The sequence below is a fragment of the Sphaeramia orbicularis genome, chromosome 13 (genome assembly GCF_902148855.1).
Source record: "Sphaeramia orbicularis chromosome 13, fSphaOr1.1, whole genome shotgun sequence".
In the NCBI taxonomy this organism is placed as follows: Eukaryota; Metazoa; Chordata; class Actinopteri; order Kurtiformes; family Apogonidae; genus Sphaeramia; species Sphaeramia orbicularis.
In genome coordinates this window covers 34,196,775-34,220,608 of record NC_043969.1, presented here as the reverse complement: position 1 = coordinate 34,220,608, position 23,834 = coordinate 34,196,775, and the positions used below count along the sequence as shown (strand labels likewise).

Sequence of the window (23,834 nt, the reverse complement as noted above, 5' to 3'; positions counted from 1 at the left end):
AAATAGCAAAAAGAACAGAAAGAAAGAAAGGACTGCCATTTAAAGTGAATGTTATAACCTGACTTGAATATCAATGAAAACGTAGGTTTCTCTCATGAAACACATATAGCTAACATTAGCTAGCTTAACACACTGTTGTCTAGAAAACAACAAAAATTTTATGAAACCAGTTTTATTGGTGTTTCGTTAAAGTTGTGACAGTTATTTATCCTCAAATAATCCACACTACGTGACTTCAAGTTAACATGAGAAACTTCTAATTATGCTCACCTGTCTTTGCTAATAACTGTGGGCTAAGAAAGCTGATGCTAATTGACGTTAGCTAATTAGCACTACATATCTTTTGTTGAAGCAAAGAAAAGTAGTTTTTGCTGATCAATTTAACTCTACGCTGTCAATGTAGTTCTTCCAGTGCTTTCTGTCGACCTCTCTGTACTATTTAATAACTTTAAATAGCCTATAGCAGGGGTGTCAAACTCATTTTGGTTCAGGGGCCATCTTTAGCCCAATTTGATCTCAAGTGGGCCAGACCAGTAAAATAATGACTTAATAACCTAGAAATAATGACAAATCCAAGTTTTTCTTTTTGTTTTGGTACAAAAAACCCCCAATTAAATTATGAAAATATTTACATTTTACAAAAAAGATGTGAATAACCTGAAAAAACAGAAATTTCATTTGAAAAATTAGTGCAATTTTAACAATATTATGCCTCGACTTATCATTTATACATGTACATTACACACAATGTTACATAAACATTTGGTAACAGGCATAATATTGTTAAAATTTTGGAGTTTGGAACTAACATTTGAACAATTTCAACAATATTACATCTCTTATTATTAACACAACTACAGATCACAGTGGATTCATAAATGCACAATAATTTATTAACAGGCAGAATATTGTTAAAATTGCACATTTGGGGTTGTTCATATTTGTTTTTATTTATGTATTTATTTGCATTTTATTGTGAAAGAATAGTTTTGTAAATGTAAATTTTACTTTTTTTCCACATAATTTTGCACAAAGAAAATTTGTAGTTGTCATTATTTATGGGTTATTGTGTTGTTATTTTTACTTAAGATCACATTGGTCTATATGTGGAACCTGAACCAAAATGATTTGGACAACCTTGACTTTTCAGGTTAATTTTTACACTTTCATCCTGCGGGCCGGAATGGAACCTTTGGCAGGCCAGATTTGGCCCCCGGGCCACATGTTTGACACCTGTGGCCTATAGATATCTCCTATTATCTCCTTTATATCTCTCAGAGTGACATAGAAAACCTTGACCTTATTGTGATATAGCTAATTAACAGTAAAGGCTATATTGCTAGATTAAATCAGTCATTTTAGTGACATTTTCTCCTGAGCACAAAGTAAAATGTTCTCAGTTCTGCAGTTAATATACAGTATTTTTAGCATGATAGCAAATACTTAACAAAATCCATCTTTATTCCATCCTCTATGTGTGTGAAGCCCATTACTTAGATATAATACAGCATTTCAGAATGGATGAGGCACACTTGAAAGTGAAGTTCAGCTTTTTTTTAATTCCCAGGAAGCTGAATATTTTAGGGAGATTCATAGATTTTACACCATAAACAGTAGTATTTGTTAATACACTTTGGGACACAGGGAGGATGAATCTGTGTTGCAAGGCGAGTCCAGAAAAATAAAAGAAAGACAAGGACACAATAAAGTTCTGCAATAGCCTGTCTAGCATTTTAAGTAAACGTGAGAGAAAAAGAATAAGGATAGAAGAAATAGCTTTACACAGCAGTCCAGTCAACATCTTCAGAACATTGCACCATCTTACAGATACAATGGTTATTCCACTGGCCTGAGGAATCCGATTCAGAGTCACTGAATGAATAATACAGCCCCAGAGGACACACAAATCTGACTTTCAGGAGCATAATTACTGTTATGGAGGTGATCTGATTGAAATTCAGGCACATCATTGCCCTGTCCACTGTTTGTGTTACAAAGAGACCCTATCACCTCCAGTACCAAACACCAAATGTATAGAAAAACCTACCGATAACAGCAGCTACGGGTGATGTGTTTTGTTACATTCTTCTTTCCCACACAGATAAAGAACAAAAACCATAGGTCATTTAGTTTTCTACAACACCCACAGTAAAAATGTGGTTTTGTGTGATAATTTGAAGGACAAAGACTGAGAGGATCTTTCTACGTTTACATTTGCACACAAGTTCAAGCTTTTTTTTTTAAACACATGAACTTTGCTTTCATATCTTAGTGCTGGTCAAGGCCATGAAAACTGAAAGAAAAAAAAAAAAAAAGACAGAGCAGAAGAGGCCCAGACTCAAATTTCTTCTCTGCTGAACCCTAGATCATGATGCAATGGAGCCAGAATGGTTACTATAAGAAACTAATTTAATTTAGAGAAAAGAAAAAAAAAAGGCTGTACGATCTCACATGCTTCATCCTTTATTTTCACCAACATATTATATTCCCATTAAACTTCCATTAAAATCCAAACTATATCAACACCAATACAAGAACATATCACCTACATCTTGCTGATCTCCACGTCTCTATAGGTTTGTTTATTCTCACGATAAAAAATGCTCTCATCAGCTGATGTCAATAACTGTTATGAAAAATGTCAAATCAATATTTCCTTGAAAAGAAGCTGTAGTATTTCTACTTCCAAATACTTTAAAAATGACCTAAATTTTTTCTAGAGTTTTTAGATGCTGAAGTGGCAGCATTTCTTCCACACGGGTGAGTTTTCTAATGAGGTTTATTCAGGTATAAAGATATTATGTGATGTGATTATTTTTGGTAAGTTGGCATTTGTTTATACACAGTTCAGACTAAATTATGACAGCTCTGACCTTGTTTGGATGATTCCAAACAGATCCTTAATGCAGCTGTTGACTACACAACCTGAACAGAAAACAGAGGTGATAGTTGTTGAGGCTGTTAAAACAAGTGGTTACAGGCATAACAAACCCCGCCCCTCGCACATACTGTAGCTTATTTTGGCATCGATCCAGCTGATGTCATCATGTCTATGCGTGTGCTGATGTCAGCATATCAATTGCTTCTCTATATGTGCCAAGTTTTAAGTAAATTGAAACAAAATTTATGTTTTTATAGGCATTTGAAATTTCACCCATTGTAAGTAAAGGAGAGATTTTTTTTTTTTTTAAATTCATAAAAAATGAGAATTTTGACTTACTTTTCCCAAAATATAATCACATCTATTCTGGGTCACTGGTAATCTATAAACCCAGTTTGGTATGAATTCAACCAATAGTTTTGCTGCTACAGACATGTGAAATTTCACCCATTATAAGCAAATGGGGAAAAAAAAAGATATAACAAAATTAATAAAAAATTTCAACTTTGACCTACTTTTCCCAAAATGAAATTAGATCTATTCTGGGTCACTGGCAATCTCTAAACCCAATTTGGTATGAATTCAACCAATAGTTTTGCTGCTAAAGTGTTAACAAACAAAGAAACAAACCGAACCAAAAACACCAGCCCTTGCCTCTCCTTCAGTTGGCAGGGTAATAACTATCATGAAAAATGTCAAATCAATATCACTTTGAAAAGAAGCTGTATGTAGTAGCTCTACTTTCAAATACTTTAAAAATTACCTACATTTTTTACTAAAGTTTTAGACGCTGAAATGGCAGCATTTCTTCCACACGGGTGAGTTTTCTTATGAAGCTTATTCAGGTATGAAGTTCTTATGTCATGTTATTATTTTTGGAATGTTGGCATTTGTTGATCCGCAGTTCAGACTAAACTGTGACAGTTGTTTGGATGATTCCAAACAGATCTTTAATGCAGCTACTGACTACACAAACCAAACAGAAAACAGAGGTGATTTGTGGTAATGGGCTCTATGCACAGTCCCACTACTACCTGAACTTCAAGTGGCTCCTTTATTGCCTGTCTTCCATTATTGGACACGCTGATTAATCCAGGTATGTCTAATTAATCAGTAGTCACAACAAGAAGTAGCAGACATACCTGGATAAATCAGTGTGTCCAATAATGAAAGGCAGGAAATAAAGGAGCTGCCTGAAGTTCAGGAAATAGTGGGGCTGTGCATACAGGGTGGGGAAGCAAAATTTACAATATTTTGAGGCAGGGATTGAAAGACAGTGTATGACCAATTAGTTTATTGAAAGTCATGAGAATTTATTTGCCACTAGAAAATTGACATAATAGAAAATGTTTTTATTCTATATGTCCTCCTTCTTTCTCAATAACTGCCTTCACACGCTTCCTGAAACTTGCGCAAGTGTTCCTCAAATATTCGGGTGACAACTTCTCCCATTCTTCTTTAATAGTATCTTCCAGACTTTCTCGTAATAGTTTTGCTCATAGTCATTCTCTTCTTTCCATTATAAACAGTCTTTATGGACACTCCAACTATTTTGAAATCTCCTTTGGTGTGACGAGTGCATTCAGCAAATCACACACTCTTTGACGTTTGCTTTCCTGATTACTCATATGGGCAAAAGTTCCTGAAAAGGTATGGATAATAGTGTTAGGTATGATTATGACATCAATATATGTTTGGTTTCAAAACAATTGACGTAGTGCCTGCTGAGAAAAAACAACTAAATGTTCATTGTAAATTTTGCTTCCCCACCCTGTAGAGCCCATTGTGGCTTTTTTCACCTAAAAACAGAGCTAAGCTAACGAAGCTATAACGCAGCACGTGAAGATTATTATACATAGTGTTAATCTGACCGACTGTTAAAATAAGCAGCTATGAGTTTTAGTTGCAAGAAGTAAACTTGATCAAATCAAACAATGAGCAGTGTCTTATTCAGTGAACGATACAGTCTGTGGAAACCTAGAGTTAAATTATTTGGTTTTGGTAGTCTTAAGTGTGTTTTGGTATGTGACTTCCCCCTGCTGTTGAGAGTTTGAAATATTAATACTACATAGAACCACTTAATAATGTATGTTCAGGTCATGTCAAATATTTCAGGAATCTACAGGTGGAATGTTTCTACTCTTATAATGACAAAACATGTAAGCATATAGAGATGTTAGATGTAAGAATAGATAAAAATATCAAACAAAGTGAACCTAAAGATGAATGAACGTGTTTATTGCAATTATATTTATTACTGTATGAAATTACATCATATTATTTATGATGATCCAACCAATAAAACATCTGAACGCAATGTGCCTCTGTAGTTTAGTGTATTTTAATAAATTCAATTACTTGGACAAAGTGACAATGCAGTTAACATATATTTAATAATTACAGTAAAGAGTCTAAATTCTGTCTAATGTTATACAAACTGACCCCAAACTCAAAACGGTGTCACGTTTTTGTTTTTTTTTTTATTGTTCATATTAACTCATGAAGGGATTTCCATTTAAAAATAATTGCTGTGACTCCTTTGTGACACTTTGCATATAAAACATAATTTTATCTGTTTCATCTTTTTTCCAAGGACTGTGAGCCAGGCAATTAAGCCAACAATCAGGCCGGTCAGCCAGAGTACTAACAAGCACTGGACTGCAGAATGTTATGTGTTGATAAGGATGAAAATAAACCGATGCTGGAAAAAAAAAAAAAAAACACAAGAGATTATGTGTTAATGTTATATTTGCAGTGAAGATAAAAGGGCTGTAATGTTTCTGACTGCATTTGTTGATCGTGTCAATGAGGATGATGTTTAAACTCAAGAACTTTGAGCTTTTGGCAGCGTTGAAAAATGTTTGCATTCATAGATGTTTTCAGTACTGACTCCCTTCTTATGTTTCAGTGCTGATATCTCGAAATTCTTGCTGGTTTAAAACTTTTTTTTATTATTCCTGCAGCATTTCAGCAGCTCCTCCAGCTCCTCTGGGCTTTAGCTATCTGTGTTTTTGAGATGTAGCATGTTGCATTTTTTAGAAATACTACATGGAGCACAATATAGCCACAGGATTTTAACAGCTTCTTTCTTTGCTTCAAACACTATAATAAAATCTTGCTTGCTTTGCTTATCGTATACAATGCTGCCTGAAAATGTGTTAATTCTTCAGATTTTCTGCATAAATATGACCTAAAACAATATCAAACATTTAAGATTGAAATAAATGTGTGTGTGATGATTTTGTCTCATTTGTCTTTTCATGGATTTTTTATATTTCTATAAAAGTCTGATCATATTTTAGGTTAAGATGAAAAAGAGAAAAATCTAAGGGGTTTGCAAACTTCAAACAACCACTGTATATGTACTACTGTACACTGTGCCTAATGATGATTGAGATTTAACCCTTAAAGACCTACAATTACTATTGTAGTGACTTTTAAATGATTTTTTCTCCTCTTTTAACCATTTATTTCCATTAATTATAATATAATCCTTTGCATTTTTCTGTGAAGATCAGGTATTTTCCTATATTTAACCCATAAAGACGCAGTGCTATTTTTGTGGCAGTTCCCAAATATTTTTTTCTCTAGATTTAACCTTTCAGAAGTGATTTATCTCCATTTATGATAACATTATCCTCTGTATTTTGTGTTTTTTCAGACAACATCATGTATTTTCCTATATTTAATTCACTAAATATCGACATGTTCTTAAAAGCTCAGATTAAAGTTGAAGATAATTATACCAGAAACAGAGAAATCTAAAGAAAAAGTGACTTTTTAAGCACAGATATCAATAACTGAACATAAACCAAGTGTCTCCATCCACTGACGTTTATCAAACTCAATGGATTTTACTGGTGAATCAATGTTGTAGAAGATGGTGGTGTTTCCATGGTAACCACAGAGCCTCTGAACGTGTAAATGGGTCATATCTGATGACCATGAAATGATGAAAAACTGTATTTTACACCAATTATTTACATGTTTGGATAGGATTAGTGGATCAACAGGTATTAAACATATTAAATCAGTAGATGATTTTGGTCTTTATGGGTTAATTTACTGATCGATCGATGTTCAAATAAGCTTATAATATCAAAACAGATAAAAATGTGACAGAAGTGTGACTTTTTCACCAAAATATATTATTAACTGAATATAAAAAAATGTTGACAACTGCAATTTGTCACACAACATCCGTTTGACTCGTGAATCACAGTTGCCTAAAATTATGGTGTTTCCACATTCGCTACAAAGCCTCTGAACATCTTAAGAAGATGCACTTAACGCTGCTGAAAAGCTGAGAAACTGCATTTTATCTGAATTCTATTCTCTTTATTGATAGGATGAGCTGTTAAAAAGTGTAGATGTAGATGTCAGTGGCTGCTTGGTTCTTAAGTTAGAGTTAATGGAATATCACTCTGTTTGTTTATCCTTTTCCATTGTTCTTGTGTCAGTGTGACTATTTCAAAAACCTATTAAAAAATTCATCAGCTCTTTTGTGATAAACAAGTGAGGTATACCTGAAACATGTTGTACTGTCAACATAAAACAAAGTCCAACTTTAATTTATTCATCTTTTGAATTCCTAACCATAAACAATAACCTCTGCAGGCGTGCTGAGCTTTTCTGCTGTGACAAAGGGAATAGCTGTGGCGGTACCAGATAGTCTAGCTCCATTTTTCAGATAGCTGTCTGTTTGTATTTCCGCTCTTTTGCTGAGGTGCCAAATGAGAGCATTATGAAGTTGCTTTTGTGTGCTTTTGCGTCTGCCATGACCCAGTTCAATGAACAACAGGCAGAGGTCCAGAAACTGGCTACCAACTCCTCTGCAGCCTCGCAAAAAAAAAAAAAAAAAAAAAAAAAATTCACTCAGATGGTGATTGTATGAGCCCCCTGAAGCTTGAAAGCCATGCATGAGATCTTTTTATTTGCTCTACTTATGAAATTCCAGGATTCTGTCAAATCGATAAAGAGATAGGACCATGCGAAAAGTCTGTGAGAGCCTAAAGATTCCTTTTTTAAGGCTGGCTCCAGACAAAACTTGTATTTTTTCCTCCATTTTTTAACACATACTACACCGTGCAATGGTTTTCATGTCAGAATTTACTCCTTGTGATCATATTAAGGAATAATTCATTTCAATTATTTTAAAATACAGTTGTTCATAAGCTATTACTTCATCCTTTTCAATGCCAACCAAGATGAAAAATTTATTTTCCAAAAATCAAACCCAGTACCAGACCAATAAAAGTGACCCAAGCAGAATACTAATTCTAACGTATTTTCTACATCTATTCCACATGACTTCTTTTTATTGTCTTTTGTGCTTATGTTTCTACACCAATTAGTCAAAAATTAGACTTACCCAGCTGACTACTGTGGATGACATCCATATGATCTTGGCTCTGAGAAGACAGAAAGACTTTTTTTAGTAATTACAGCAACAAAAAAAGATGTTCAACTGCCTCCATCTTCAAATAATGACCTACATACATTCACTTTTTGCTTGAACAAAAGACATAGAAACTGTGTGAATATGTTCTGTTTCAGCCTCATACTGTACTTTCATTTTCCAATCACTAATTAAGACTTAGTGATGCTAAATATGGAAGCCCCTTTGGGTTATTTGGAGAAATAATGGGCGATACCCCACGTCATTAGTCCTTCCTAATTGTGTGGATTTTGTGCCTGGAGCATTTAAAGCTATGAACGTTCAGCTCAATTAAAGCATTCAACACTGTTCCACCTCCAGAGCTGTCAGTGCATGCAGCAGACCATGGAGGGATGAGTAAATCAATCAGAAGCCGAGCAAACTTTGAAGAGCTGTCTTTTACCTCCGACTTTCAGAGGAAATCTTTGGGTCTTGGGAGAAGGCGAGAACGTGCAAGTTCTGGCTGTTTCCAGAGCTCCAGAGCGAGAGCGGCAGAGTATTAATAGATAATGACAAACGGAGTCTGTTTTGATTTATGACTTCCTCTAGACTAACAATCATTTCACTGGCAAGCTGTTGCAGCCTTCAGAGTGCTTAACTAAGTCATAATTCACTTTCAGCTAGTGTGGTGTGTTGGTTATAGAGAATCATAGTAGTTTGGTGACAGTTGTGTAAACCAGCCTATATATATAATCCACTGTCTCAGCATATCTACAGCACAGCCCTACCAATTTTCATAATGGAGACAGCAACCTTTTAATGTCGTCAATTTTCCTTCCATTAACTTCCCTCAGCTAACATGACAACATCTTTTAGTTTTCATATGACCACTTTCTGCACTTCTACATTCCTGCTCTATTTTATTAGAAACTAAATGATATTTTGACAAACCTAACCACACAATGTGAAAATAATTGCTACCAACTATTAAGATAAGTACAGTGAAGATCCGTGCAGATGTGAAGCTCTGTGTCGTCTCTTGTTTTTCCAGGTGATCAGAGTTAGCGGCAAATATATGCACACACAGACAAGATCATATCAGGGTGATTTAATTCAGTGGGTACAAGACATCGGCTTAATTGGACTCAGTAGCATTAGTCATACCCACAAGGTTCCTGTCTTATCTCATCACACACTTCTCCTGTGAAATCATTTCCGTAGCTGAAGAGAGAGAGCCCCTCAAGGTAAAAATGCATCTGACTGGTTATCAGATAATTACTCATATAAAATCTTTCTAACTTGATAAAATATAAGAATGGGTTAATATGTATGGAAAACGAGGGAAATTATTACATTAAACGTTGGGGAGCTGTCGTGTAAATATCACAGGAAAACAGATTTTACGAAACAAAGACATAGTATTAACAAATATAGAGCTTATGCGTCCTTTTAATACTGGCTGACGCTATGATAGAGTGGTGAAAGAATGACAGGTGCAAGGTTTAATTCTATATTTTTCTGCAAAACTCCCTCCCAACAATTTAACACTTTCTAAAACATTGCAAATTAAATTGTGCATAAAACTATATATTTTTACTGTCCATATGTACATGTCTGACAATTTCTTTTTTACACAACCTCAAGCTGACTCTAATGTCTTACAGCAGGTTTTAATGAGACTTTAATGAACATGTCTAAATATAGCTTGACGGCCTACACTGTGTTTAACTATACATAATTGGAAGTTCTGTGAAATAATTCAAGAGCACTTCTGTCGAACAATAACGCTGCCTACTAAACACATCCTGTTCACATCAGTAAGAAAAACTATGTGAACACAGAGGGAAGATGCAGCAAAAAAAAAAAAGTGCGAGAAAAAAAAAAAAAAAGAAAGAAACAAGAGCTGTAAAATCCTTTAACAGAATACATTTTTAAATTCTGCCCTGTGGTTGCACTCCATAAAATCCACACATTTGAGTGACAGCGGGGCTACAAATCTTGCTCTTGTAAATGATCTAGTATTCTGCGGTGCAATGAACTCCAATCAGATCTAGCATCATTTTCACCATTACCGGGACATGAATTATTCTCAGCCCATAGGGATCATCTCTCTTTGGTCTTCTGTGATTCTGCGTGCAGGTAACATTCTCCTTAATCCCATCTGACAGCAGGCTGTCAGCCATTTGCAGCGGGAATTAGACACCCATAGGTGTAAAAAGGGAATTGCTATGACTGTGTGCTGTCCACCTGAAGGGTTTCATTTCAGCAGCCCTTCTCTGCTTTTGATCTGAGGCACCACAGCACTGATGCAGACAGACAGAAAGATTGTGACTGATGTACTTTTAACCTCAGAACAGCAGCGGCAGCAGCGGCATGGTGACGGTCCCCCCACTGAGGTGCAACATGTAAACTCCTTAAGGAACAACACTCAACCTACTAAATGTGATTATTATGTAACCAAGGACACCGGCATAGACATTCTCTGATCCTTGGCTTTGATATGAAACTCTTCACATATATAGAGGCTAAAGCTTGTGTTCCCTCTACAGCTCTCCATCCCCTAGGGCGCAGTCACTCTACTGATGTGTATGACCCATCAGGTCACATTAGCCCTCTGTTCACTGATGGCAAGAATGGATCAAGGTTGCAGGGTTTTATGGATTTTGACATGTGAAAGAAAAATGTGTGATGTTTACTAGAGCTGGCCAACTACAGGGACTCCTACACCACTAGCGTGCACTATTATTATTGTTTTCCCCCTGTGTTTATATTAACTGAATAATAAAACGGCTGTCTGTACAGTACAAATTGTCAGCTTCATTCAGTGGATGCTTTCAAATTATTTGAATGGTTTAAGTCTTTTGTATTCCGCTGTCATTCCACGCTGCCAAAACGGCAGACTGACAGATTAAATTGTATTCAATAGTCATTTTTCACACACAAGTAAAAGCTCTTAATGTGTAATGACTTAATGGCTCCAAATGTCTGCTGCCTGTGAACAGCAGCCGTGCATTCTTCTCAGGTACTTTAAACAGCCCCTTTCTCTGCATTTATTTGACTTCATTTGAAATTTAGGAGGAAAAAAAACTGCTGATTACAGCCTTCAGTAAAAGTGCAAGGATTCAGAAGTGTGACAGCTCAAACCTTTAACTTGCTTTTATTGGTGTCAACCGTCGGCTTCGTGATTTGCATGATAATGGATCCCAACAAGAACCAAAAGAAGGGGCTGATAAACTAGAAGATGAGCATTTTACTTTGGTTGTAGAACACATTCACAGAGGTAATGGACATTTCCTCATGCATCTTCAATTAAAATGCAGTGTATAGAATTTAGTCGATTTTTGAGTGAGTTTACAGACTGGAAGAAACTAAATGCCTCACCATCCCACTCCAATTGTGAAGGACAATCTATGCATTGCACAAAATATATGAAAATGCTGAAAGGCCGTCTTGAATGCCAGTGCATGTTATTTTTCCGTTCTGGGCATGTGTACATGCTGTATACACCTGGATGTTGTATAGGCCTATTGTATGTAGCAGAGGTTGACTAATAGTTGATTTTAATAGTTGATTCTATAACATTTGAAGCATGAAAAACCAGCTGATTAATTGTCTGTATGGGAAAAAAGACCATCAGAAACAATATTTGACTCTACTAAAAATGGGATAGGTGTTGAATACAACATCTAAGTTAAAACAACTTAAATACATATATTCAACAAATGAATCTGAATATCTCAAATTAAAAAAAAAAAAAAAAAAAAAAAAACTAACTGGACATCAAAATAGTTGCAAAAAAATCTAAGCAATTCTGGGTGCATTTTATAGTTTGTCAGCAATTGTCTATATTTTTGAGAAGCCTAATGGTAGTTATTGGCAAAGTTTTGCTGATGCTGATGTTGGTAAAATACACTAAACCTGCTCATATGTAAAAATGTACCAGAACACATTTCAACTATAAAAACCACTGATAAATCAACATTATGTATCCACAGACTGTATCGCTAACTGAATAAAGTATAAAGCTCATTGTTGACACATATCTGTATTATAGAATCATTAAGTTTCCTTCTTCAAACTAAACTGAACTAAAACTCATAGCTGCTTAATTCATCAATCAAAGTTAGCTTAGCTCTGTTTTTAGACTGAAAACAGCCGCATTAAAACCATAAATCACCTCAGGTTTCTGTTCAGTTTGTGTTCTCAACAGCTGTATTAACAATCATTTCAGAATCGTCCAAACAAGGTCAGAACTGCCACAGTTGAGTCTGAACCATGGACTTCTCATAATAACTTTATATCTTCATAAGCCTCATAATCAAACTTTTCAGTGTTGACAAAATGCTGCCATTCCAGCATCAAACTCCATTATTTTCATTTAGAGTCCAGTGGTGAAAACCACCACAGTGTTTCAAGCTTTTATCACTTCGTCACTTTCTTTGACTCATAGGGCCTGATTTACTAAGATCACAAATAACAGGCACAAATTAGCTTGCTCGCACTAAGAAGCACGCATGCTACTGATATGCATGTCACGGCTGATCAACTAAGATTAACTGCACAAATGACAACAGGTGCAAAGTCTTGGAGACCGCCCTATTTAAATGAGGATTTTGCGCTACTGGTTGTCGTCATGGAGACAGTACGCTGGAAAAACTGCTCCCGATACGTCAGCACTAATGGCAACAGTGCACTGGAATGATTCAGACCAAGGAAATGTAATGGTGTGAGGAGTTTTGTCATAGAAGCTATTGCATGACTCCTCCTTGTGACTAGCCACAAATCATGCCCTAGTTCAGGGATCACCAACCCAGGTCCTCGAGATCTACTATCCTACATGTTTTAGATGTACCCTTCTTCCAGCACACCTGATTCAAATGATAAGCCTATCATCAAGCTCTGCAGAAGCCTGATCTAAAACATCTAAAACATGCAGGATAGTAGCTCTGGAGGACTTGGGTTGGTGACCCCTGCCCTAGCTCATTGAGTAGTTCTAAAATGACACGGCTGGATAGGCCATACGTCTCAATTATTATTTTTTCTTTCCGTCATTCCAAAAATGTTAACGTGAGCAGAAATGATTTGTTCACTGCATTGCCTTTGGTCGTGCATATGACGCCTCTTCACCACAACTACTGCAGCCAGTTTTGCGTGAGTTGTGCCGATTAAAACCTGCCTTTCAAACGTGCTAAATATAGACACAAAATCAGTGACCGCAATCAGTTTCAGGTTTGGTAAATCTTGTGTGCTAAAAAAATACTTGCATCTACTCCTCCCAATGATATTGCACGTTCTGGCAGACACACATATTGCATATTCATCAAGGTAAACACACTAAATGGGTTGCACGAGCTATTTTGTCCATTTGAGAGACACAACTCCTGTTCGCAAATAAGCTTCAACATGTTTTTGTGTGCGCAGTCAAGTTTGTGCATGTTTTTACACGTGCAAACCTTTGGTAAATCCAGCCCTTAGTGGTTCTCATCCAAACTCATTACTTTCTGATGCTTTGATCAAATACCCTTTGGTTTTACTTTTTTCCTATTTCAAAGTACAAACACTACATAAAGCCCCTTTAATGAGTCTCTACATTTGTGATGCATTGTTAATGTTGTGGATGGTTCTATTTTAACTCAAACCACAATCTCTTTTGGTGCCAAAATCTAATGAGACACTGACTGACACCTGGGTCAAGAATAAGTTAAAAAAAAAAAAAAAATTATTAAAAAACAAAACCAAAAAAAAAACAGTATAGATTGCATTTTATATTCCATAGCTGTGTTCGCATGTGAATAACTGCTGAATGGCTATTTTCCCATTGGTGTAATTTAACAAGTTATGAATATTATATTCAATTGCTGCAACTAAATCACAGTATAGCTTACACACCAGTCCTTTAAATAATAAATAAGTAACAAGCAACACAGCCTGATAGTTACAGCACATGACATATCAACACAACATTATCTGTGAAGTAACTATCAACATGAGGACCTTTGCTGCTTTGGTTTTCCATCACTGTAATATCACAGGTATGTCCAGAAAATAATTTCAGAGCATATTATACACTAATGTAAACTACTGACATAAGTCTAAGCAATATTATACACAGTTAATATAACGGAGCTTATGTAACTTGCATTAGTAGCTAACTGGAATGGGATGCAGGTGTTGCTGTGTTTGTCTTTATCCATAGCAACAAGCATCATCCAATCCAATGTACAGAGGGTGACGTGGAAACAGACCACTACAACCAATCTACCAGAAGGTCATTTTGTCCAAGACAGAATTTTTTTTTTTTCATCTGTCTCTTACAAACAAGTGTCCTAAAAGTGCCCTTTTAATCATCAAAAATGAACGTTAAAATAGAAACTTGTGACATCATATGTATGTATGTAAATGTATTTCAAAAGACAAAAGGTTAGGCAGCTGGACGCTTGAACATCAGGTAGTTTTATAAATGCTGATTTGTTGTGAATACTGTGGCATAGACTATAAGGAATTGGAAATAATTGTATTTTTTAGGCCTGCCAAACTTTAATCAGGTTTTCTCTTTATTAAAAATGTCCTGCTGTTTCATTATCAATCCAAGTATTTTATTCGGTGGAGTTCAAAGGTTATTATTTTACATTTTCACTATTTAATTTCAGAACTTCTCATACTGACTAATTCTCTCACAGACAGAACAGTTCAATGGGGGCACTTGTTGTCAGGACTAACTTAGAGGATTGTGCACACAGGGATTCAGCTTTATTTTTCTAAGAAAAACAGTTGCCAACAGAAGTGACCAGACTGTACAAAATTGTTGACAGTGGTCCAAATCTGGTTGCCTGGAGCAACGAGGCAACGGTAACTATCAAGCCCTGCTGTGTAAGTTATTTGGGGTCACAGTATGCTCGCTGGCCTCAACATAAGATGTGTGATGGATGCTTTTGACCAGATTTTAACCATGATACCAGCACTAACAAGAGACTGGTCACAAAGGAAAAGCCTCCTCGAGTCCTTTCATGAGAACATCACAGAGCTGTTCTTTATCCAAGGCAGACATGAGTCTTTTCTCAGATGATTACAAAGGCATTCAGATTGTGAATGCTATGTTTAATAATTTACAACCGCAAACACTGCTTTGATTAAAACACCTACATTTATGATATACCAGGTTAAGGCTGGGTAATATCTAACCTCAACTCTGTAAATAAAACATCCAATGTTTAAACTGAGAAAATGTAGTGTTTTAACTGTGTGTCTCCTCTTTAGTCTTGGGGGGACATATCTGAAATTCTTTTTGGTTTGCATTTTTTTTTTTTTTTTTTTTTTTTTTCAAATTTCGATCAATCTTTTCTCACAACAGTTTTCCACTTTGCCTCAGTCCAACTGAAATTAACTTTGGTTCAGAAAAGACAGCAGTGTTTCTCAACTGTGTTCTCACACAGTACAGCAATGATTTCTAGAAGTGTTCCTTAGCCCATGCAGAGATTTCCATTACAGAATCCTGCTTGGTTTTAATGCAGTTCTGCCTGAGGGCCATAAAATAGCGGCATCCAATATCATAATACCCTGTTCTGTATGTGCAGAGATTTTCTCAGACTGAGAATATTTTGATTATATTCTGTGACAGATAAGATATTCAATGTTTCCACAATTTTACATTGAGAAACATTATTCTGAAAATGTTTCACAATTTAGAAAAAGAGTTTTTCCACAGACTGGTGAACCTCTGCCCATCTCTGCTTCTGAAAGACACTTATGCTCTTTTTTCATGCCCCATTCTGTTGTCAGTGCAGTTAGTTGCAAAAAAATGTTAATGCCATTTTGTCTTCCAGCCTTTCGTTGTCCCTGCTCCAACTTTTTGGAGACATGTTTCTGCCATTAAATTAAGACTGACCTTAACTTTTAATGAAATTTGCATTTGCATTTATGAGACTTGCAAATCATTGCATTTGGTTTTAATTTACATTTTACACAAATGTCCAACATGTTCATGTGACTGCTTTTCTCCAGTTATTGCATATCAGTGATGCTTTCATTTTCATTTTGACATGTTTTTAACAAGAAATGCACATTGACACCTACGGAGGAGGATTAGGGCCAATGGAGAGGAAAAAAAAAAAGGTCCAATACATTTTGTTTAAAAAAAAATATTATTAATTCTGACTTTAATCTCAGAATTCTGACTTTTTCTCCCTCAGAATTCGAACTTTAATCTCAGAATTCTGAGGTTTTTTTTCTCAGAATTCTGACTTTTTTCTCAGAATAATAATAAAAATACATATATTGGACCGTTTTTGGACCTGTTTATTACTAAGGTTCAATCAAAGTTTATAGTTTTAGTCAAGAGAGTCATCCGGAAAAAAAAATCCATGTCTTGGAGATAGCGTCCAGCCCTAAACTGGGTGAATCTATTACATGTTTTGTCATTTTACTGTGTTACAGGTGGCCATATTCACAGATCGGTCTTTGATAAAAGGTCACTGCTTGAACTTGAAGCAAATATTGTGAGGTAAGACTTACATGTCTCATCTTGAGTTTATTTTATAAGAACTGCTCAAGGTGAGGCGATGATACATGGTTGTGATTAACACTGCACACAGAAGAGTGTGAACACAATTCACTACAAATTGATGTTATGTAGGGAGCAAAACACCCTCCAAACAGGGAGGCTGTTTTTCTCCGGTGAGACATGAGTAGAATTGAGTGTGTCATTGAAATTGCTGCAGCCCCTTTCCTTATGTCAACAAGTGGATTAAACTGAAGACTGGCCGTGGACATGACGGTCTATACCCTTCAAAAAAGACAGGAACCCTACAAAGCCTTATCACAGTGTGATTGGAACAGAGGTAAACCAGAAGACAGACAGGGGCCTATGCAAAAGTATGTGGTGTTTACACAGGTTCGTACTCTTTGCAGTGTCTACAAATATCACCTAGAAGGTGTAAGCATTCTATCAGACCCTCATAGATCCCAACAAGCCCTGCATGACAGCAAAGGCAGGAAGTTAAAGTAATGCACAGGCTTCACAGGAACCATAGTGTGTAAATAATTTCTCACACCATAGTCCTTCTGAATTATCCCACTGTTCTGAGTCTTCTAGAGCGCACAAGATCAAGGGATGTCTGCTTACATTAGCAAACATGTAGTACACTTGTTGTTGAGAATGTTTATGGAGCCCTGGAGCAGCAGATAATCACAGTACCTGGGCTCATCTTAGCAAACATCTCCAAGTCATACTAAGTTCAAAATGATGCCAGTCATCAGAGGCTCGAGGCTGCCGTCAGAGGGGGGAAAACTTGTTTCATATGCAAGACACATGACTGACTACGCTCAAAGACAACGGCTGAAAAATACCCTATGATGTTTACTGCTGTTTCCTAATCTACATATTATAAGCCTCTTGTAACGAGGTTATGGGAACAGTATCGATCAAAGCACAGACTGTAATCATTTTCAAATCCCGCATCAAAATTGAGACGGATGCTCTTTGTACAGTTTTCTTTTCCTCTTTGCGAAAGAGCAAACACCAAAACACGGGTCACTGAAATGTTATTTATGTGAAATTGCAGACACTGTATGAATTATGAGCGGAATGATACTGTCACACAACACACACACTCCCTGAAGAAGCTGTTGGAGTCAGATGGAGAAGCCTTTCTTCTCCAGTGCCGGATCATCAGGACTGACAATTTGACCTTAAAGAAGCTAAAATAAGCAGTGATTTGTCTGAACACTTGTTTACAGGCATGCATTTGTAGCCAGAGCCTAAAAAAAACACAGGAGTTGAAAACAGAGGGTAAAAAAAAATCAAAGTGGCTATGGCCACAGTACTGTGGGACTACTTTCTCATTTATCTATTACCACAGAGCCAGTTATATCATTATATCATGTGTAGACTGGTAACCTGTAACCTGTCCCCCTGCTGCCACAGTACTGTGGCCATAAGTATCACACATGCCATGTGCCTATCCAGTTACAGGAAAAGGCTGGGGGACCAGTTACCAGAGGCTGGTTTATGCACCTATTCACACTTTCAGTTTCAGCATGCAGGGAGACAACATGAAACATGGCGACTGTTTTGCCTCATATGAGGAATTTGCCTGGGTTTTTGATGACTATAAATCAGCCACTGGGACAACGTTCAGAGTGCAGAATTTGGATCATTTGATTGGCTCTGTGGCAATAAACAAACCAATATTTGATGCCACAGTACTGTGACAGTAGCCATTAACAAAAAAAAATACCACAATTTGAGAATATACACCTTCCCTATGCAACTCTGTTCTTCAAAAATCTACAAGTCAAAAGGCTACATGGAAATATAGATGATCTAATACCATTTCATGTCATTGTGATGAACCATGGAACAGAGTAGTGGAGAATCCTCTGACAGAATGTAAACAGTGATTGGTGATTACAGCTGTTAGTCATGTTGTCAACCCATGTACATGTATGAAAACATATATGAGCCAGAGTCCAGAGAAGTAGGAAGAGTTCCTGCTTCCTCTCAGACCACTTGAATCACAATATGCTGCAAGGTAATTCTGGAATATTTGTTGTTTGTGCAACAGAGAAAACCATGAGAAAACCATGACGTTATACTTCAATTTGTAAATGTCTGTTTTGTGTAATAAACATACAGTTGAAATATCCAATACAGATCCTATAGGTGTATAAGTCGGTATATTATCATCAGGAAATGGAGGTCAGCACAGGCACATTAAAGAGACGGACATGCGCTTGTGTTGTGGTGAAATTTACATTTTCATTGAAGAATACATGTTAACACTCCAAACCAACACTTATAAGTTAACTTTTCAGTCTGTTTGTAACTGTGTTGCTGTTCAGATTCATGCCAGATTACAGCCTCTGCATCTGTTGTCAAAATTATTCACAGTGTCCACAGTTTAAAGTCTGACAGAGACTATATTTGGCTGAGCGTTGGTACTGGTTTGTTATCATTTTAGTGTGTACATGGATATTATCTAAAGCAAAGGTCATGTGGACAGAGTGCTTAGTTTTCCCAAAACAGGAAGGGAAAATACCTGCTCAGAAAAAAAATCTGTATTAGTGTGGACAGAACGTCAGTCTATGTAGTTTTAAATGACACAACAATAAGAGATGTCAAAATAACATGGTAATTTCTAGCAACTAATGTAAAAAAACAAAAACACTGAATTGACCCTAGGCATTTCACCATATTGAAATTGGTTCAGAAAACTGTAGTAATTTTTTACAAAATTGTGATAATTATGTGCATCAGGGCTATACAACTAATTGAACTGAAGTCGTAGCTTTAGTTTTGACTTGTCCCACTATATACAAGATATCTGTAGGTAGGAAGCAGAACTTAAGACTTTTTGAGACATTTTTAAAGGCATCTGTGGTCAAATTTAAGACCTTAGTTTGACATAAATAACAGTACGATGGGCCTCATAGTTATCCATTTTTCCTTGAACTAGTCTTAACTATGTTAGATAGTCCAGTTCCTGCTGCTGCTGCTGAATCTCATACCTGAAACCCTCCACCCATGAAGGATTGTTGGAGGCTCCACTCATTCTCATCTCCATTATGATAAAATAATACTAATTATACATTTGACAAATTCTCTACAAAGATTTCCACAGTAAATATAGTGATATCAGTGTGTTATGTCTATGTTTAAGATCCTTGCAGAATTAATCATTATCATTCATTTTAAGGATAATTAAGTCCTTAATTTAGGACAATCAAGACTTTTTAGGCATATAATTTTAAAAAGTTTCAATTTCCAGTGATCACATACCTTATGTTTGCATGTGTGTATATTATGATTAGACAACTCTGTGTAGATATTTTTATGGTGTATGTATACACTATATACATGGATACTCAAAGTTGATGTGTGTGGGATAAAAAGCCATTATATCATTATGAAGACCCCTTCTGGTTACGGGTGGGTAATTTACCAATGCTCTTATGTTAGTATTTGATGTGTGATGATGTGATATGTTTGGAAAAAAAGTAATAAAAAATGCAAGTCATAAAAAAAAGTTTCAATTTCAAGGTCTACATTTACAAGGATCAAAGTGATCTAATTAATTAGACATTAAAAATAGTATTTTGAATTCCTTCCTTCCCTCCATCCATTCCTTCTTTCATCTTGTGGACTTTCCTTGATAACTAAGCAAGTACAGTTAAACTGAGTTTGCAATATTGCCCACAGTAATCACAATATAACCTTTTTTTTTTGCTTAAATCATGCAGCTCTAGTCTTCATTCATTCATTCTACCAGGAATAGTAACATTCACAAACCGTTTAAAAGTCTCTGGTCCACGTCGATGTCAATACAAAACAAAATGAGGGCCATCATATTTTGTCCTAATCTTTGTGTTACACCAGTAAGTTTAGCTCAGCTCTGCATTTTATCAATTCTACTGCTTCTAAATGGTCTGAGAGTGGTCCAACTGTGGAGTGGACTAGGTCTATATTCAACAACAAAAAAACCCAAAAAAAAACCCCAAAAAACCCAAACAAAAACAAAAGAAAAGGGGGGAGTGGAGATATGCTTTAACTGGCCATGGCTGGTCTCGTCCTTTGGCTGTGACTGTGTCGCTGGGGGTGCTGGAGGTTGTGTGGGGGGGTTGATGGTGTCCTCCCCTCCTCGGGCTCTGCGTGCTGGGCTCCACCTACCACCACCCATAGCCATATTAATTTAAATTGATTCATATAAACTCAAAACAGATAGTAACTGATACAAATACATTATTACAAATATTAAATTATTTAACTCGTTGTAGTGTGACTGCCTCCACCGCCACAATAATACTAGCAAATTAGGCTACTGATATTATTATTATATATTTTTGTATTATTACAACAATTATTATCCCCCCCCTTCTCACTTTCATTCACACACCCCTCTTCCCCTTTTCCCTATTGCCCCTAACCAAGCTATATTGTTTAGTTGCTCTTTACATTTATGATCTTTTCATTGTAATATGATGTTGTCGTTGTTGTTTGTCAATACTCTGTCGTTGTTGTTTTTGGTTTGTTTATTTGTTTGATTTTCCCTTTGTTTATGTGTTGTTGTTGTTTTTCTTGTTAACTATCACTAATAAAAACTAGAAGCACTCGGAGAGCGCAGACCTCCGCCAAGGCTGATCAGTGGCCCCCCCCGTGGGCCCCCCCACCCCCAATCACCACCAAAATTTAATCATTTCTTTCTTATCCCATTTCCAACAAACCCTGAAAATTTCATCCAAATCTGTCCATAACTTTTTGAGTTATGTTGCACACTAACGGACAGACAAACAAACAAACAAACAAACAGACAAACAAACCCTGGCAAAAACATAACCTCCTTGGCAGAGGTAAAAATTAAAAAAAATAAAAAAAAAACTCTACTGCTTCTAGAACACGTGGACTCCTATGGGTCAATGCGCTAGTTCCATACGTCATTGAACATGTTCTGTCCACAGTAGGATTGTGGACATGATGGAAGCAATACCAAATCATGGCCCAGTGAATGTAAAATACCCAAATGGAACATTGTTCTGTGTAGTTTCTGCAGTGAGGAGTACTCACAGCAGCCAAGCCTGAAATATCACCTCTACACAAAGCACTCAGCAGCGGATGAGTGAGAGGAGGTGAGACCTAGAACAGCCCTCTGTGATAATATTACAGAGAGGACTCAGCCACCTCCAGCCACACTCGAACAGGTGTTCAGACGCAAAGAGAGCAAACCTACCTAGGACTGATGAACCGCCTCCATCACTAAACAGATTTTAATGGACTGTTGGCCAGTCTCTGTGGTGAAGGACATGGAGTTAATGGAGGGCTTACAAGCGTTATATGAAGGAGATGTTGACCTTCACTCATCTACCAAAACCCATTTCCATCTAAATACAGGACACAAACTGGAACTAGAGCACGCCATTTACGCCAACATATGCTTCTTACTGTTCAATCCTTGTAAAGAAAAGGCAAAAAAATCGCTTTATGAATCCACATTTACCTCGTAAAAATATAATCATGTATTCCAACATGTAAACTGAAAAAGCCAACAAAGGGATATATAGAATTCTAATACTCTGCTCTTCAATGCCGCAGAAGTGACCCTGGATTGACATGCATGCAAAGTCCTACACATGTAACAAATAACAGAAAAAACACCAATTATGAGCAGTAGACCTTGACCAAATGCAATACACCATATGCACTAAGTTCAGGGTTGAGTAGAAATCTTACTAAATATAATAATTTAGTGAGAAAAACAATCAGTATACTCTGTTGCAAAAATTGTATTTGGCTCCTGTATGAATTACTTGTACATTCTTGTCACAGCAAATATTGATATGACAACTGATTTACATTAATTAATCCCAAAGCGTGTAATTAATCAGATACATATTTTAATTGCTTGACTGCACTAATAATGATAATAACACACAGCGAAGGCACTATCTCTAATTATAGTAGCAAAACAATGCATTTCTAAGTGGTTCCTTCATCGTGGTCTATGGAGCCAGGTGGTCTATTGCCAACTAAAATCATCATTATCTTAAATGAAACTGCTGCTTCTCATACCAAAGCACGATAAACAAGTCTGCAGTAACATTTCTGTAATATGATGTTTAGGGTAAACTAAGTGGATTCTTTCTTTCTTACTGCTATAATGTGATTTTGTTTTCAATTTGGGGAAATAAATGAAGACTTAACTCATAAAAAGACATAATTTCGACAAATACTATATGTTATAATATTAAGTGAGTGTCTGGCAGGCTTCTAAGCATTCTGGACTTTTATACACTGCACAAAACATCAGAGATCTGCCTCTTCGGGGAAAACTGAATCTAATTAGGCATACAGTATATTAGCTGGAGTTCTGTTAATGGTCACTGCTTCTCTACAATGACAGCAGGAACACACACACAACTGAGTGAATCATTTTTCAGTGCACGGAAATGCAAAGAAATAAGCAAGACCCCAATAATATCGAGGGCAAATTGATCAAATCTTCATAAGAAAGGAATGAAGTACTTTCATAATTGCATCACTGAGCAAAGACGACACAGAGAACACGGGCATCGAGAGGGAAACTCAGTCAGACAATGGAACAGAGTTAATGTGATAAAATAAAGCACCTTGTCTTATTTAGCCGTGTGAAAAGTAAACAGAATAGGAAAAAAACTCAGATTTTTGTCAGGGTTATAAACGGTTGAGAGTCAATTGCAGGATTAGAGAGAGGAACAACGTCTGAAACATAACGTGCTGCACACTTTTAATACCCCTCAAACAAATATAGTGTAAGATTCTGTTGAAAGTTATTGCCCTATAATTTAGATTAGATTGTCTTTGTGTAAAAGTTATTACCTACATATTTATATTTGAAAGTGCTCAGATATTATACATGCACAAGTCCATGTGACCTTGAAAAAGTAGGTCACGGTCATATATTTTCAACAGGCTTCTGCTCCATGCCAAGATGCATCCACAGTATAAATTTGGTGCAGAGATCACGACTCATTCTTCAGATAATGCGATTATGTCATTGAATGGACAGACAGACAGACAGACGACAAAATAATTACAATACCCCTTCA

The 23,834-nt window shown here is 36.3% G+C and overlaps 1 protein-coding gene across 1 annotated transcript in view; it reads right to left on the bottom strand.

Moving 5' to 3' along the window:
* The window catches only part of b3glcta (beta 3-glucosyltransferase a), a 116,810-nt gene that overhangs the window by 68,757 nt on the left and 24,219 nt on the right, over positions 1-23,834 (bottom strand). The window contains exon 3 of the mRNA XM_030151905.1: positions 8,253-8,292. Within this exon, the coding sequence (XP_030007765.1) occupies positions 8,253-8,292 (40 nt within the window). The remainder of the gene's footprint in view (positions 1-8,252; positions 8,293-23,834) is intronic.